The sequence below is a fragment of the Neopsephotus bourkii genome, unplaced genomic scaffold, assembly GCF_033783945.1.
Source record: "Neopsephotus bourkii isolate Nb327-2 ecotype Australia unplaced genomic scaffold, CSIRO-AGI_Nbou_v1 NB_1634, whole genome shotgun sequence".
NCBI classification, from domain to species: domain Eukaryota; kingdom Metazoa; phylum Chordata; class Aves; order Psittaciformes; family Psittacidae; genus Neopsephotus; species Neopsephotus bourkii.
Window position 1 is genome coordinate 11,962,651 of NW_026902109.1, and position 14,613 is coordinate 11,977,263.

A 14,613-nucleotide genomic window follows, 5' to 3' on the forward strand; every position below is an offset into this window, starting at 1 on the left:
AAAGTAGTACACTGCTGAGCATGTTTTAGTTGAAGTGTGTTTCACCTCACTTGCAATGTAAACAGGTGACTACAACGAAATCTAAAATGCAACAGAAGTGTTTCTCAGCTGGTAAGTATACACAAGTCTTCTTTTTTTCTTTTTTTTCTGGAAGTGTACATTCTGATTTCTGTTTTTCATGTAATAAGGTAGCTTTGTGTCAACTTAGAGTTCCTGGCATATGTCCATTAGTTTTCTGACTCTTGAATGTATTTCACAGAAGGGTTATATACATCTCTGAGTCAACTAGGCTATTTCTTGTTCTGAAATGTTTAAACACTTCTGAATAAACATATACAAGCTGAAGGTCAGCTAACTTTAAAAGGGAAATAAGGGATTGCCTTATACAGTGCACTTGGAGATGTAAGTATTAACAATTTAACAAATTATTTTGATATTAATGAACTTAAATTATATATTACATATTCTGTTCTTCTATAATACACATAAAAGCTCTATATTTTCTTCTTCATCCCTTCCCACCCGATGTGTTCTTAATAAAATTAGCATTAATTTAGCTATCCCCTTATTTTTGCAAGAAGGCCAGCAAGCAATTGAATTTGAGTTGAATGTTCACATCTTTCTCAGTTTGACTACCTGAAATAAGTTCTGGCTTTTTCTAAACCTTGCGTGGTTCTGTAAGCATTTATCTCTCTTCAGTCCACTCTTACCTTCTCAGTGTCCTCTAGTCTTTCAGATAAAATCAAGCTGCTTTGTTTGGGTGTCCATTTTCCATTGTCAGGCAGCAAAAGTGTGTGATAGAGAAGATGTTCAACCTGCCAGACAGACCAAGGAGGGCAGTGTCCCAGCAGCTGTGCAAGGCTCAGGTGAGCAAAGCACGGCAGTCCTCACAGGTATTTGTTTTATGGCAGTGCCTATATCACCTCCCACTTGGTGTTCTTAAAGGGGCACAATCCTTTCTAAGGAAATGATGAAGCTGTTCAGCCTTGACCGCAGTTTGCTTAGAATCAGCAAAACAATAGCTGGCTGTTCACACATGCAAAAGCTGCTTTAGGAGACAGCCACTTGCAGCAAAAAATGATAGCCCCTTTTTAGCCAGGAAACCACTTGGGCTTTCCTTGTAAATAATCTTGTTTACTCAGAAGTGAATAATCTGATAATAGAATCTGAGTTACTTAATGAGTAGCACATGAAGCTTTCAGCGCATGAAGGCTGCTGCCCCTACGTTTGTTGCACATCCAACTCTCCAAGTTGTTCATATGCCCAACTCTCTTCCAACTATATTTTCAACACCAAACTTGCTACTTACAAGCTTAACTTTATTTACATACTTGAAAAATCACAGCTACAGTCAGGCTACTCCAGTCTCTGTTGTATGGAGTAGAAAAACATGTAGGAATCTTTTCAGAGGCTTTGCTAAACCAGCTCTGGCTCTGGTGCATGCAGTTGTGGAGATGGCATTACAGAGTCCCTGAGAACTGGCCCTCTAATCTGTGCACAGTACTGCACCTAGCGCTTGTCTGATGACAAGGGAAGATGTGAAGGCCAAACTGCAGCCTGAGTTAAAAACCTTTTGATGGAGATATTTAAGTCTGTGCAACTATCTGTCTTGGCATAGATATGTCAAAGGAGTGTATATTTGCACCTACGGAAACCGAAGTTCAGATTTCAAGCAAGGCCCTCAAATTCACCTAACTGGCAATAGGTTTTTTCAAACTTTTGCAAAACACAGAAAATATGAACTACAGTATTGTTACAGAAAATAACTGTTAAGAAAAATTTTTCCCAAGATTTTTGTTGTTTTCCAGTGTACAAGGCAGAATCAGTAACTTGTTTCCCCCAAAATTTGACATGCAACTTCCATCTGTCTTGATATTTGGCACTAATATTTCAATGATGTTGCCAAAATCAGCTTCCTTTAAATATTTTTTTCCAAGAAATCTGCTTATCCTGTTTTTTAGTAGCTCTTAAGATTAGTAACATTTTAATCTTATTTAATCCTAGTGGTGGTGTTATTACTCCTAGCTTTGGAAGCAGGGACCTCCATTGGCTAAAAATTGAACATCACCACAGTTTGGCTGGTCAGCAAGCTGGGTCATCTGGTACGTGTATGGGTAAATATGTGGTAAGTGGTGTCATTCTTATGAGTCACAACTAGTATTTAATGTTAGGATAAGGTAGGTTAGGCTTATAAAATAAGTTCATAAATGTTTCATAAAGTAATTTTAAAGTAAACAGTTCCCAGCCAAGGGAAGCCTTTCTTTCTACAAACCAGAAGGTGCCGTGCTGCCCTCTCATTCAGATTTAGGAAAAAAAATAGGTGCCTAAATGATGAACCCATCTCCTTTTCAGGTTAAAACTACTGGTTTTAGACCTGCCTGCTGCCAGCAGGATTGCTGGAGGGAGCAAATTCAGGTAGGGTGAGAAATACTTGCTTTGTTGGAAGCTTTAAGTTCTTACCTAGTACTACAAGTAGCTAGAGTGTATGCATGGGGCTAGCATCTACAGCTATACAATGATGCATTGTCCTTTACCTTCTTCCATGGGAGTCCACAGGATCAGATGCCCAAACGTGGGGTGAGGGTGGAACACTTTTGCTGTGGGACTTTTCTTAGACTGGAACTGAAAGCAGCCAATTTCTTTCACACACCTGTGATCAGATCTGATTTTAAGACAATTGTTACCCCCTGGTGATATGCAGGATAAAATAAAAAACTTCCCATATCTTTAAATGTTTGGGGGGTCCAACTTTATTCTCAGGTTGATTTTAATCATTGTAAACTTCCTAAACTTTACTGGAATAAGGTGAGTGGAAAACTACTATATGAGGTGTTGCCTGGGTTTAATCCTGTTTCCTTGTGCTCGTGGCAGAGCTAGTTCCATGGTAGGAGTCATGCAAAGCTGAAGGCTATGAGTGGATGAGCTGTAAGATATTTGAGAGTAAGAATAGAGTTTGAAAGTGAAATAGTACCTATAGACTCCCAAGCCTTCATTTCTACATACCTGTTTCAACTGCGTTAATGTAGCAACATAACAGTCTACCAGGACCTTACATGTTATAGGATCTAGCCGTTTATATTTTGGCCATGTTTCCCAGAAATAGGGCATTATTACTGGCTCCTTACATGCCAGAAAGATGCACTGGATAAACCAAGGACTTTGCTCACAAAAGTTTCCTCTGTGCATATGTTTGGATAAGTTTACAGCTCCTGGAACAGGGAAACTTGGTCCTATCTAGTATGCATTATTGTGATGAAGGATTTAAATATTGCTGGAGTGAATAATTAAGTAACCTATGGAGGTAGACCACCTGCAGACACCAAATTGTTCAAGCAGAAAGGTGTCTTGGTTTGACATTAGCCTTGTTGCATTCATCATCCTAGGTAAATAGCTGTAAGATAAATAGTTTATTTCGCGGAGAATAACAGCAAGAATGATTCACAGGCCATGAAATCAAGCAGAGGGCTGAATGGAGGCCAGGAGGATCCATGTCTTGTCACAGAGCAGGTGGTGAGAATGTATACTCAAAATATTTTGAGTAATTGAATTTAAGCCAGTTCAGGAATGTTGTTTATGGCCAGTTGCTGCTCTGGAATAACAGGGATGTGCATGGCTGTGAGTCTGCAAGCAGCCCCTTTGCTGGCCCCTGCATTCACAGCAGCTGTGAGCTCACCTTCTCTCCCCAGTTATATGTTGACTGTTCTGTCTGACTGTCACACAGAGGGTAAGATGAGCTGGTCTGGCTTCCTTGCTCAGCTTTCCAAGACCAAGCTGGGACTAACAAAGTGTATGTGAGTATGGCTGATAGCCAGGCATCTGGCCTTATGTATATGGAGACATGCCCAGATGCTCAGCCAGCTTTTGTGCCATGTCATAGAGCTTATGAAGGAAGAAAAAAATATTACAGACATCTCTGGATATGTCTGTTACACTGCACAGCTGTGAACCTAACTGTGGGAATAGTCAATTTTGTAAGTGACTGGACTCCAGTGACAAAGTTGTTCAGAAAGCTTTCTCTTGATCCTTTAGCATGACCTGAACAGTGAAGGCTCTGAACAGCTTCCTAATGAGTGCAGAGTATAGGCTGTTTGAGAAATGTAGGCATCCACCAAGCCCAATAGAAATTCCTATAGGGCTGTGCCAAGCATCTCAGTGGTGCCCAGAAATTAGCTATATCTGAATCTCTACTATCTAGCTTAAAATTGGCCTAATCATGATTCTGCTTATCTCCCTAAACCACATGGACATTTAACTTCTGTCAGCTTCTGTGTAATTTCTTCCACACACAACCTACATGGCACGGACCTTGGCCAGCTTTTGCTGCTACCACTTTGACTCAGGAAAGAGATTACCTGTTGCTGGAGGGGCTCAGGTCATGTAGCTTCTAGCCACCACTTTTCAGTATATGAAGGTTAAAGACCTGCTGATTCTAAATGGGAAATGTAAGGTGGTTGAGTCCCCCTTGTGCTCATTCATAGCTCTGTGTCACCCTAGCAGCACTGTTGTGTTTTTTTTTACTTTCAGAGGGTCTCTTCTGTGTGAAGGTGCCCGAAGAAATGCAGGGCTGAGCAACAGCAGTGGTAGTGGAGTGTACAAGCAGGTTTGAGTGAAGCTTACAGAAAGGGATCAAAATACAACTTTGAGGCTTGTGGGTAGAGGGGTGCTGGAAGATCATGTGTCTGGAAGTTGCTTCAGGTATGTGCCCATGTAATCTATTCTGCTTTTGTAACAAGTAAGAAGGCTAACAGAGTAGTAGGAACTCATAGGTAGTCATATCGAGAAACTCAGTGGGCAATGAAAAACAAACAGAAGAGACAAAATAGCCACTGCTTTTGTTAAGTAATTTCCCCTTTATGGCTGGCATTTGTTTAAAAGGCAAATCAGGCTGGGAAAGTGACTTATTTTTCATGCTGCATTATCTGAGTTCACTAGCTACAAATGAAGAGACAAGGGATACATAAGTGTATTCTAGGGAGTCTATCAGAGTGCGACGGGGGAAGCACTAAAACTGACAAACAATAAGGCGATTCTGGTTGCACTTCTTGTCATTCCAAGTGCCGTCAGTGTACATCTCCACACATTCCTCTTCCCCTTTGCCAGAAGGTTCTTTTAAATGCCAGTTAGTATAGTTCAGCTTTGTACCATCTAGGAACTGGAATGTGTTTGGAATAAGAGATTCCTTTATTCCCAGGTAGGCGTAGGTATTAAAACTTTTCACAAAGTACAGAATAGCATCATTCTCAGCCGGGCTTCTTGGAGCAGCAATAGACCCTCCAGCCTCTTTGCATGTTTTCAGTGTAGTTTCAAAATTGGCTTTTTTCCCATTGGTAGAAAATATTTTTCCTCCAGCTGCTGTTATCAGCTTTTCCAAGCGGAGAACTGCAAGATGAGGTGAAAGCTGTTACTCTTTTATGCCTTTTCTTTTATTTTTTTGTGGTCACATAGAAGGAATTACCATTTGCAGCAGTTTTCCTCCTGTCGTGGTTTAAACAGCCAAAACCAGGACACCTCTATAACTTCAGATTAAACTCAGGAAAAAGTAGAGGAGAGGAAAACTTAAGGATAAAAGAAAGAAAAGAACCCTGAAATGCTGGAAGAAATCATAAGAGAGGAGGGGAAAGGGGGGTGTGGGAAGGGAAGAAACACATAAATAGACAATAAAATAGGAGAAGCACAAAAGAGTTTGAAGAAGGATGGAAGGGAATGAGGAATTCCACATTTGGAAAAGTATAATGTTTTCTTTGAGACTCTACAAGCTCTCTGATACAGTTTGCAGTATACAAGGGTGTATGTCAGTCCTTGAGTTAGTAGGGCCTTAGGATGTGATCTGGTTGTGACTGCTTTGTTATGTTTTTAGTGTTCAATTTATTTGTCCGTTTGAAGCATGAGGTGCCCATGGAGCACTTCTGCAAGGCAGAAATTTTAATCTCGTAAATTTCTGACTTGTACCCTAGGTGTCTTCCATTAGTTATGAAAAAGTAATCCATCCCTCCCCCCCCCCCCCGTTTGAGAGTTATCACTTTCCTATCTACCAGGGAACAGAATATAATTAGAATGCAGTAGAACTGCAGAAATTTCTTCCTTTTTTTCCTTAAAAACCATTTTGTTGCTTGTCTTGTTTATGCCCACTAATCCAACTACAGAAAGTAAAGGCAGATAAATTACCTCCTTCAAGTCTGGAAATCTCATGATCTAATTGACGGGTAACATCCTCCATTTCATTATTAGCCAGTGGTAGGAAACCTATGAACAAAACCAGCTATTACACACTTTGTGTTAGGGTTTGAATCTTGGCTCTTAAGGTAAAACAGAAGTAATAATGTGAAATTAATATTCACTTTTAAATATTTGGCCTATTTTAGTTTGCTGCTGTATTTTAAATTGGTTATCTTTTCACACATTGATCTTTGTAAGGAGAGGGAATACATTCCTGGAGACTACCTGCAGACCAGTGATGTTTATGGAAAACTTGAATTAGCAAATCGCATTAGTCTTCCCCCTATAAGTGATCAAGCCAGCCCAGGCAAAGAACTGGCACTTATGCAGTAGTTTTAGTTGATTTTTAACTGTGTCCAGAAATTGTTGACAGAAACCTTCAGGCTATTTGAGCACTTGCTTGCAGCTCCAACCTAACACCTCGAAAGAAAGTTTCTTCTGCCATGTGTTATGGACAACGATATCTTTTCTCTGTGAATTGAACCATTGTATCATTAAGTAAGAGAGATTTAAGCATGTTACTTTGTTCAAAGAATTCATAAAGGTCTATTTATTTTCTATCAAGTAGAACCCACACCAGATTATACAAAATAGTGCTGAGATTTACAAAGCATAAAAATGGAACACAGTAATACATATAGATAAAAATGGAAATGGTAACTGCGTGTACCTGGTATAAATCCTTCATGTGGCCCATTTTCAAGCATTTGTCCAACACCGGGCAGCGGAGGAATTCTTGCAGGTTTACCTTGAGCACAGCATAGGAGCAGGAGAAAAGCTACTCCTAAGATTTTGTGGAACAACTGTGGAGACAGCATTATTTAAAGCCAAATGTAAAACAAGTTGTTTTACTCTCCAGTGTACAGTCCTGCATGAAAAAAAAAACAAAACCAAAAAACAACAAACCACATTGTGTCATAATTTTGCTGTCTGAGGTTGAAGGTTTTTTATGTACCTTAAGCTTTGCCCTCAGTGACGTGAATGTCATTGATGTACTACCAAGTTAGGTTATTTTGAATAATTGAAATAGTTTGTTTGTTTGTCTACAAGATTCTGAAGAGAACAAAAACAATATATCCCCTTCAAAGCTCTTTTGTACAGCAGATACCACTATATGCCATTTTTCCCCATGCAAAAAGCTAAAGTTTCAGCCTTAATTTTACAGGTGAGCAATAGGCATGTCTGCTTTAATAAGAGAAAGGCAGGTTAAGATAAACTGGGACATGCTGTCTTTATCAGTTGGTTTAAGAACAAAACAGTTATTTAAACTCATTCTCCCATTATGACATCCATCTTTCAATGTATCTTCACCTCAGGTGATATTCTCTGTAAAAGTAGGTGAAAGTTCTAATAAGAATGTTGAGACACAAAGAAAAATCTGAAATTGAAAGCTTTGTGAAACAGTTTAATGAGATTCAACATAATTTAAGTGGAAAACTATTTAAAGATGTCCAACTTACCTAGCAGCTCCAATATGAAATAAGAAAGGCTCATTAAATGGTCTAATTTATAGGGTATGTAACTTGAGACTTGTGCTGTCATCTACAGGAAATGAAAAGGACATGTAATATCATATGAATTTGCATATGAATAGAAATGTAATGAACTTTAACTTGAATGATAGGCGGCTTACTTTCTCCAATAGGTAAACACTCTTAAAATGCGATGAAAAATTTTGAGGGTACTTTCTTGATTTGTGGAAACACTTTCACATGTTTAGAAAAACCCAACCCTAAAACAGAACAAAGAATTTCTCAATACTTATTTGAAATAGCTAATGTTTCCACAGAACAGCTGTGTAAATGTTAAATTGTAAATGTCACTGAAGATAAGCTAAAACTAGTTCAACTGAAATATGCACCAGGAACACCACCATAATCTTTATAGACTGAGAAGTTGTCAGTGATAATTACTGAAGTCTTGTAACTAAACAATCTCCTAATACTAGCAGCAAACAGAAAAACAGCGTTACAACTGCATCACATGTTGAGGTCATGGCCACATAAACACTTATTTAAATAACTTACAGGATACTCCAGGGGAAGTTTATATATCATAAATAATTTTATCTAATAAAACAGTGACCTTTCAGTGAAAGAAAAAGCTGTTCTAAACCAGTTTTGTAAGTACAGAGCTCTCACGATACGGAGCATTGCTGAAATGCAAATGCACTGCCATGTATTTTGAAGATACTCTGAGCTAAGAGTTGTTTCTATTTAATGGAGACTTTTAAGAAAATGAGTTTGAGGCTGTCTTCCAGTTCAACAAGTGTAAGATGTGGTCATGTCATCCTTGTGGTGTCAGACCAGCACCCTCATGTCGCATGCAGCAAGGCAAAAACCTGAGTTAGTTGAAGAATAGGTGCCCTGGGATTAGGTGGAGAATGTGAGCAATATCCATATTATTCTAAAATGCGACTGGATCTAAGCAAGCCTAGATCACCTCCACAGGCTCTTTGCACATGTACCTTGCAGTTTCATACTTAGCTCAGCAGCTGATGTAGAGTCCTTTGTCATTGTTATTGTGCCCACAGAAACTAGATTAATTCCTGCAGCATTGTGTTTTGAGTGCCCTGGAAAAGGCACCAGTCCTGTGAAAAATAAATAATCAGTACCCAATTGCATGTACGCTCACAGAAGAGGGCTGTTTCAAATTTGTATGAGTAACCTTTGTTTAAAGTTTCTTGTTAAATTTCAAGTTTCTTAGCTTTTGAGTGTCTGAGTTATGGCTTTTAACATTCTTTTAGCTGAAGTTTTCAAACTGTTTTATTTAAAAAAAAAACCAAACCCAAAACTGAACAAAAAAACAACCAAGCACAACCCCCCCAAAATAACCCAGAACACAAGGCAAGCTGTTACCTAGTATCCAGAGGAGCCTTAGAAAAGGTCACTGCAGAACCTGGGCCTTTGTAATTTTAGGATTGCATCTGGAAGAAACTGCATGTGAGGGAAGTGTGAGAAGAGGATGAGGCTTAGCATCCATTAGTGGGTTTCACATGCTGACTGATGGCCTGGAAACCCTGGAGGGTGACTGCAGTTCTGTATGATGGACTCCTCAGAAGAGCTGATGTAGATCTGATAAATTCTAAACTTCTCTTGATTTTCATCAGCATTTTGATAAGATGGAGCAAACTAAAATAGATACCTAAACATTCTTGCATTTATACTATGCTTGTTTATAAATTGTCTAATAGAATATTCCGTATAACTGTCATATCTTCTAAACTGTTTTCTTTTGATCTGCATCTCACAGAAGCTCAGAGTCAAGGATGCAGATCCAATAAAGAACAAATGAGATTTGAGTATTGAGGCAATCTTTCTGTGTTTACATGTTTATAATCGAGAGGTTTATAATTTCAATGCTAGTTTAGCAAATAAAGGATGTTCTGAGAGCAGGTTGTGTTGCACAATGTAGGGAGCGAAATGCAAAACATGCTAAAGACAAACATTGGTCGACACTCCTTTCTTGACTGTTTTGAGAAATACAGACACTAGAATTGAATTTCGGATTATGAAAGTGGGTGTGTGTTCCTTCCATGACCCTGTTTATTAGCCATTCCTTTGTATACTTAACCTCCTGAAAGTTATTCTTTTTTTCCTTCATAGTGCTAGTCATACCTCAACCTTGAAAATTCTTTATTTTTTCTCTGTACTTAAATGGCCCCAACTCCACTCATGTTTTCTGTTCACATTGATTTTATGCTGTTCTGCTGTTGTTTCCCTCCTGTCTTATTGCTACCTTGTCCTGTGCTTTCTACATTTTCTTTTCTCTTCCAAATCATTGTCCTGAGCAACTCACTTATGCCCTGAAATATCAGGAAAAACAGGCAGGACCCTAGTGTCCTCCCTCTCTCAGTGGAGGGCTGAGGCTAGTTTTGCTGAGCTTTAGAAACAGGAAGCAAAGAACTCAGCAAGGTATAGACATTTGGGATGGCAAACTTCAACATGGCTTTTTATTTATTTAGTTAGTTTTTAAATGAACGGTACTTACCCGTAGTCAGTGTGATCAGTATTTGTAAATGATGCTGTCACCTTGCTCCACTGATTTAAGTTATGTGTGAAGGAGATTCACGTGGAGGTCACTAGATGTCTCTGATACAGCACTTGATACCACTAAACTGGAAAACACAGGAAGAGAATGTTTTGTGTTTATAACAAATAAAAAGCAAGATAGTATCTCTTCGGTAGCTGTTAATAGCAAAATAGCATTCTAATGAGAGAGAGAAAAAAAAAAACCCTCATGTTCGTGAACGAGATTAAACTGTTTTTCCATATATTCTGCAGTTGTCCTCCATTATCTGCGGAAGATGACTAAATTGTTCACTATAGTCTTTGCTACCATAACTACCATTGCTTCATCCTCCTCAAGGGTTAAAGTACCCTTACTGTTTCATTCCTTTTGGCTTCTGAGCCACAAGGGCAGAGATGAATGAAAGCTTCATTTCAAGTTTCACCTGGAATCACACCTGGCTTGGGGCGTTCCCTAAAGCACAGGTACAGGCTGGGCAGAGACTGGATTGAGAGCAGCCTCGAGGAGAAAGGGGTGTTGGTTGATGGGAAGCTTAACAGGGCCTGGCAGTGTTCACCAGGTTGGACAGGGCTTTGAGGAGCCTGGTCTAGTGGAAAGTGTCCCTGTCTGCAGCAGGGTTGTTGGAACTAGATTACCTTTACAGTCCCTTCCAAACCAAACCATTCTGTGATTGTATGAAATTGTGCCAAACCCTGATTTCCTATCAGGAGAAGAAAATGAAATTCAAGTCCCCTTCAAGGGGACTTCAAATAAAATTCAAGTCCCCTTATCATTTTTAAAGGTGCTCCTCATTCCCAAGCATGATTGTGCTTTAAACTCAGGTATGTTTGTATAACTGTCAGTTAATACGATTTTATAAGAGTACTCCTGATAATGAAAATCACTTGCAATCTGACACTCTTTGTGGTCCAAACAAACATGTCTGTTATGCCATTACACAATACTCCCAAGAACATTGTTTTCCTCTGGTTCATAAGAGTTCTAATTGGGCCATTAGTATTTCTACCACTTCTTAGTGTGGTTTCAAAACCAGCTAACAAATTTCCTGGTGGCAAATATTCTTTCTCCCATTTGCACCTATTGTTCTTATAAAGAAAAGCTGCAAATAAATGTAAAACGTATGATTAACCTTTAGCCTACGTATTTGCAGCACTGCTAGGATAATACTGGCAGCAAGTACTGGTATTATTCCACCATATATGTTATGGGAAAAAATAGAGAACAGAATTATTTCTATAAATTTGGCTTCAAGAATACTAATGAAAAAAAGGAGAAACTGGGCACAATTTAGAGGAGGTAGCCCTGCCAGCCTGTGTCACATCCAGCCAGTTACTGTGTTCACTGGTGTCAGATATGAACTCATCTTTCCCAGGAACTGTGGGACTTGTGTTTCTTTTAATCAAATTTCTACAAAAATCAGGAAGCCACAGAAAAATACTTGATTGCTGTAATTGAAGGTCCATTTCTTTACATGTGGTGGAGACTGAGAGGGCTGGGAGACTGGTTTTTGACTGCTCAAAATTGCTAATAGTCTTTCTAAGTTCAAATACCTAATTAAATTATACAGTTATAAAGGATATCACTCTAGACCAGAGCAAATTCAGTCTGAAATCAACATCCATCATTTTTATGGTTAGAAAAACCTCTCACTGTTACATATATTGTAATAAAAATTACATTAAACTTCTCTTACGTGATATGCAGGCCATTTGCTTCAGCAGGGACTGAATTTTTGTGACCTTTTAACTTGTACTGAGATCTTAACTATCAAACTCAGCTTTTATAGCATTTGAGAAGTGAATAAATTATTTCCCGAGTTAAAGATCTTACTGTTAGATTGCTTTTCTGTAGCAAATTATTATAAATTAAAAAAGACTGACCTGGCTTTTTCCTGGTCTGGTCATTGTGCACCAGGGATTATTTTAGCTCATTGCATTTCTAAGGAAAGATTTTATCAAAATTATTTGTCCTACAGTAACAGAACAGAGAAAAACAAAATTGTGTTTCTTCTTGTGCCTCACCTCTCTGTCCATTTAAGAAAAAATAAAGTTTGTTAATGCATAAATGCATAATTTGGATCTTTCATGAAAAATAGACTAAAATGCTGTTAAGTGCTTTAAGCAGCACTCCAGGGTTTAAAATGCTAGGGTTACACACACACACGCACGCACACACACACGCACACACACACACACACACACACACACACACACACACACACGAAAGCCATCTATGGTCAAATAATGTTTTCTGGATATTTTTCTGTTCCTCTACGAAACTACAGAGAATAACCAAGTTACTCAATTCTACTGAGTATGTACCTTCACCAGGATTTTAATTATCACATATGAATCCCATGAGATAAAAATGCTTTCCAAACCTGTTGGTAGAATATTACTTTTATTAGGGGATTTTATTTCTTCCACATATGATGGTTGACACTGGACTTTTATTGTTTATTCCCCCCTCTGAAGTTCATCAAAGTTAGGAGATAAAAGCCCATGCAAAAGAATGTGGGCATGTTTTTATAAACAGGCAGGACTTCCTCTTGATATTTTCAATATCAGGCCTAGTGAAGACTTTGGACACAGAACAAGGAGAGCTGCTCCAGAAGGGTGTAAAGGGAAGGCTAGAGCATAGCAAGAGAAGGGCTGATTATGAAGTTATGTGGAGATATTTTAGGAAAATAGCCAAGGTGTTTCATTCAATTACCTCAAATTTTACAGAACTCAGTGCGAACCACAGAGGGGAAAGTGCTGCCTGGCTATTCTTTGACTGAATCTGAAGGGTTTTTATTTTTATGTAGCATATGTGTGTTTAATTTGTTGTGTGATCTCTCTTGTCCCACAAATATTGATGGGTTAAGCAGAAAGAAACTGATCTTTGAGACCTAAGCTAGATGCTTTGCTTGTTGATGTAATAAAAAGTAGCTTTTGACAGAAAGTAATAATTTTCTTAACTGGAAAAAAAGCATCCAAGTGTCTTGAAGATCATGTTAGCAGAGTGATTTTAGTTTAGTTTTTCCACTTTCTCCAACATGATGCCTTCTTATGCAAGGTAATCATCTTGCTCTAAGAAAGGGTGTGTATAAAATGCTCAGAAATGGCTAACAAGGTTTACACATTAAATTACTAATAATTAGATCACCAGAAATAGCGGTAGTTTTAAATAACACTTCAACTCTTTCTAGCAGATTTAGTGCAGCTAGTTGATGCTAAGCTGAGGAAAATGAAAGGGTACTAGTTTAGCCTTTTCTCAAAGTAACCTCAGTCAGAATTTTTGTCATGGCATCATCTGGTCCCTTCCCAGTTGAGATTTTTGGCCAAAATGGTATCATGGTCATAGTTCTCAAAGGAAGCTGTTTTGTAAAGTAGGTTCATGCTTTGAAACCTATCCAACATGATACTGGGTGTACTTTTTTCCATTTTGAAGTCTCTGTCTGCTCTCAGATGACCTGGAGTGCTATATCCAATGCTGTACCAAAATCCTCTGCTGCCAAAAATATCCCTTATCTCTCGCATCTGAAGATGTTAACACATTCCTACTTGAGAGGGCTTGAAATTGCCATGTTAATAGATCCCATCTCTTCCTCAATGCAGGCTAGAGACAAGGGACACCACCACCCAGAGTCAAGTCCAGGTTCCTGTAGGCTCCCTGCACAGAGCCAAATGTGGGGGAGGAGGGGAAGATGAAGTAGAAATCTTTATGTGTGTCTTTGTGTGTGTATGTTAACTTCAGAACTTCCTTTTTTAAAATTTTTTTTCCTTTTTTTTTTTTCTTTCCTTTTTTTTTCCTCTTAGGTGGTGTGGAAAGTATAACTGATGAGCCCAGGACTTCCTCACTGCAAGGAAAATGCGTGAGAATTCACTACTCATGGTACTTTATTGAGCTCCCACTGCTCACCAGATTCCCCAAACTGAGTAGTGGTGAAAATAATTTGTGAAAAGATGCTGCTTGATCCCAGTGGATTTGACTCACTGTCTGCGTGTGTGCTTGGCATGACATCAGGACCAGCAGAGAAATGGCTGGTGTTTGAACTGATTGAACTTCCAAATTTTACCTGCTTCACCCAAATATATGTTCAGTGGTTTGGGAGAAGAGAGGTGGCCTTTGACACTGCAACAGTCACAGTTTTATGAGGAAATGTGATGTTTAAGGAAGAAAATACCATCTTCTGTATTTTATACATGTATTTTTATATCTACAGGGACCTAATGCAGTGCTTATATTAGTGTTTTACATAGAATAGCTTCAGAAACTAGGAAAATTAGTTCTGTCTGGGACTGGTAATATTTTTATAAAATGAAAGTTAGATATGAATGCTGAATAAATCAGTGCATGCTTCAGTATGACACAATTAAAAGCCCT

At 38.6% G+C, this 14,613-nt stretch overlaps 1 protein-coding gene and 1 long non-coding RNA gene across 2 annotated transcripts; one reads left to right on the top strand and one right to left on the bottom strand.

Annotated features, from left to right (window-relative positions):
• The first annotated feature begins 752 nt into the window (after positions 1 to 752).
• On the top strand, positions 753 to 14,576 carry LOC133223253 (uncharacterized). Its single transcript, XR_009728502.1, has 2 exons — positions 753 to 866; positions 14,046 to 14,576. It is a non-coding gene; the product is annotated as an uncharacterized LOC133223253 (long non-coding RNA).
• LOC133223248 (pulmonary surfactant-associated protein A-like) lies at positions 4,831 to 8,185 on the bottom strand. The gene is made up of 3 exons (XM_061373787.1): positions 6,887 to 8,185; positions 6,166 to 6,243; positions 4,831 to 5,379 (listed from the first exon to the last, which is right to left on the bottom strand). Exons 1-3 carry the CDS (start codon positions 7,032 to 7,034, stop codon positions 5,003 to 5,005), a joined length of 603 nt encoding a protein of 200 aa, XP_061229771.1. The 5' UTR covers positions 7,035 to 8,185; the 3' UTR covers positions 4,831 to 5,002.
• Positions 14,577 to 14,613: the final 37 nt, after the last annotated feature.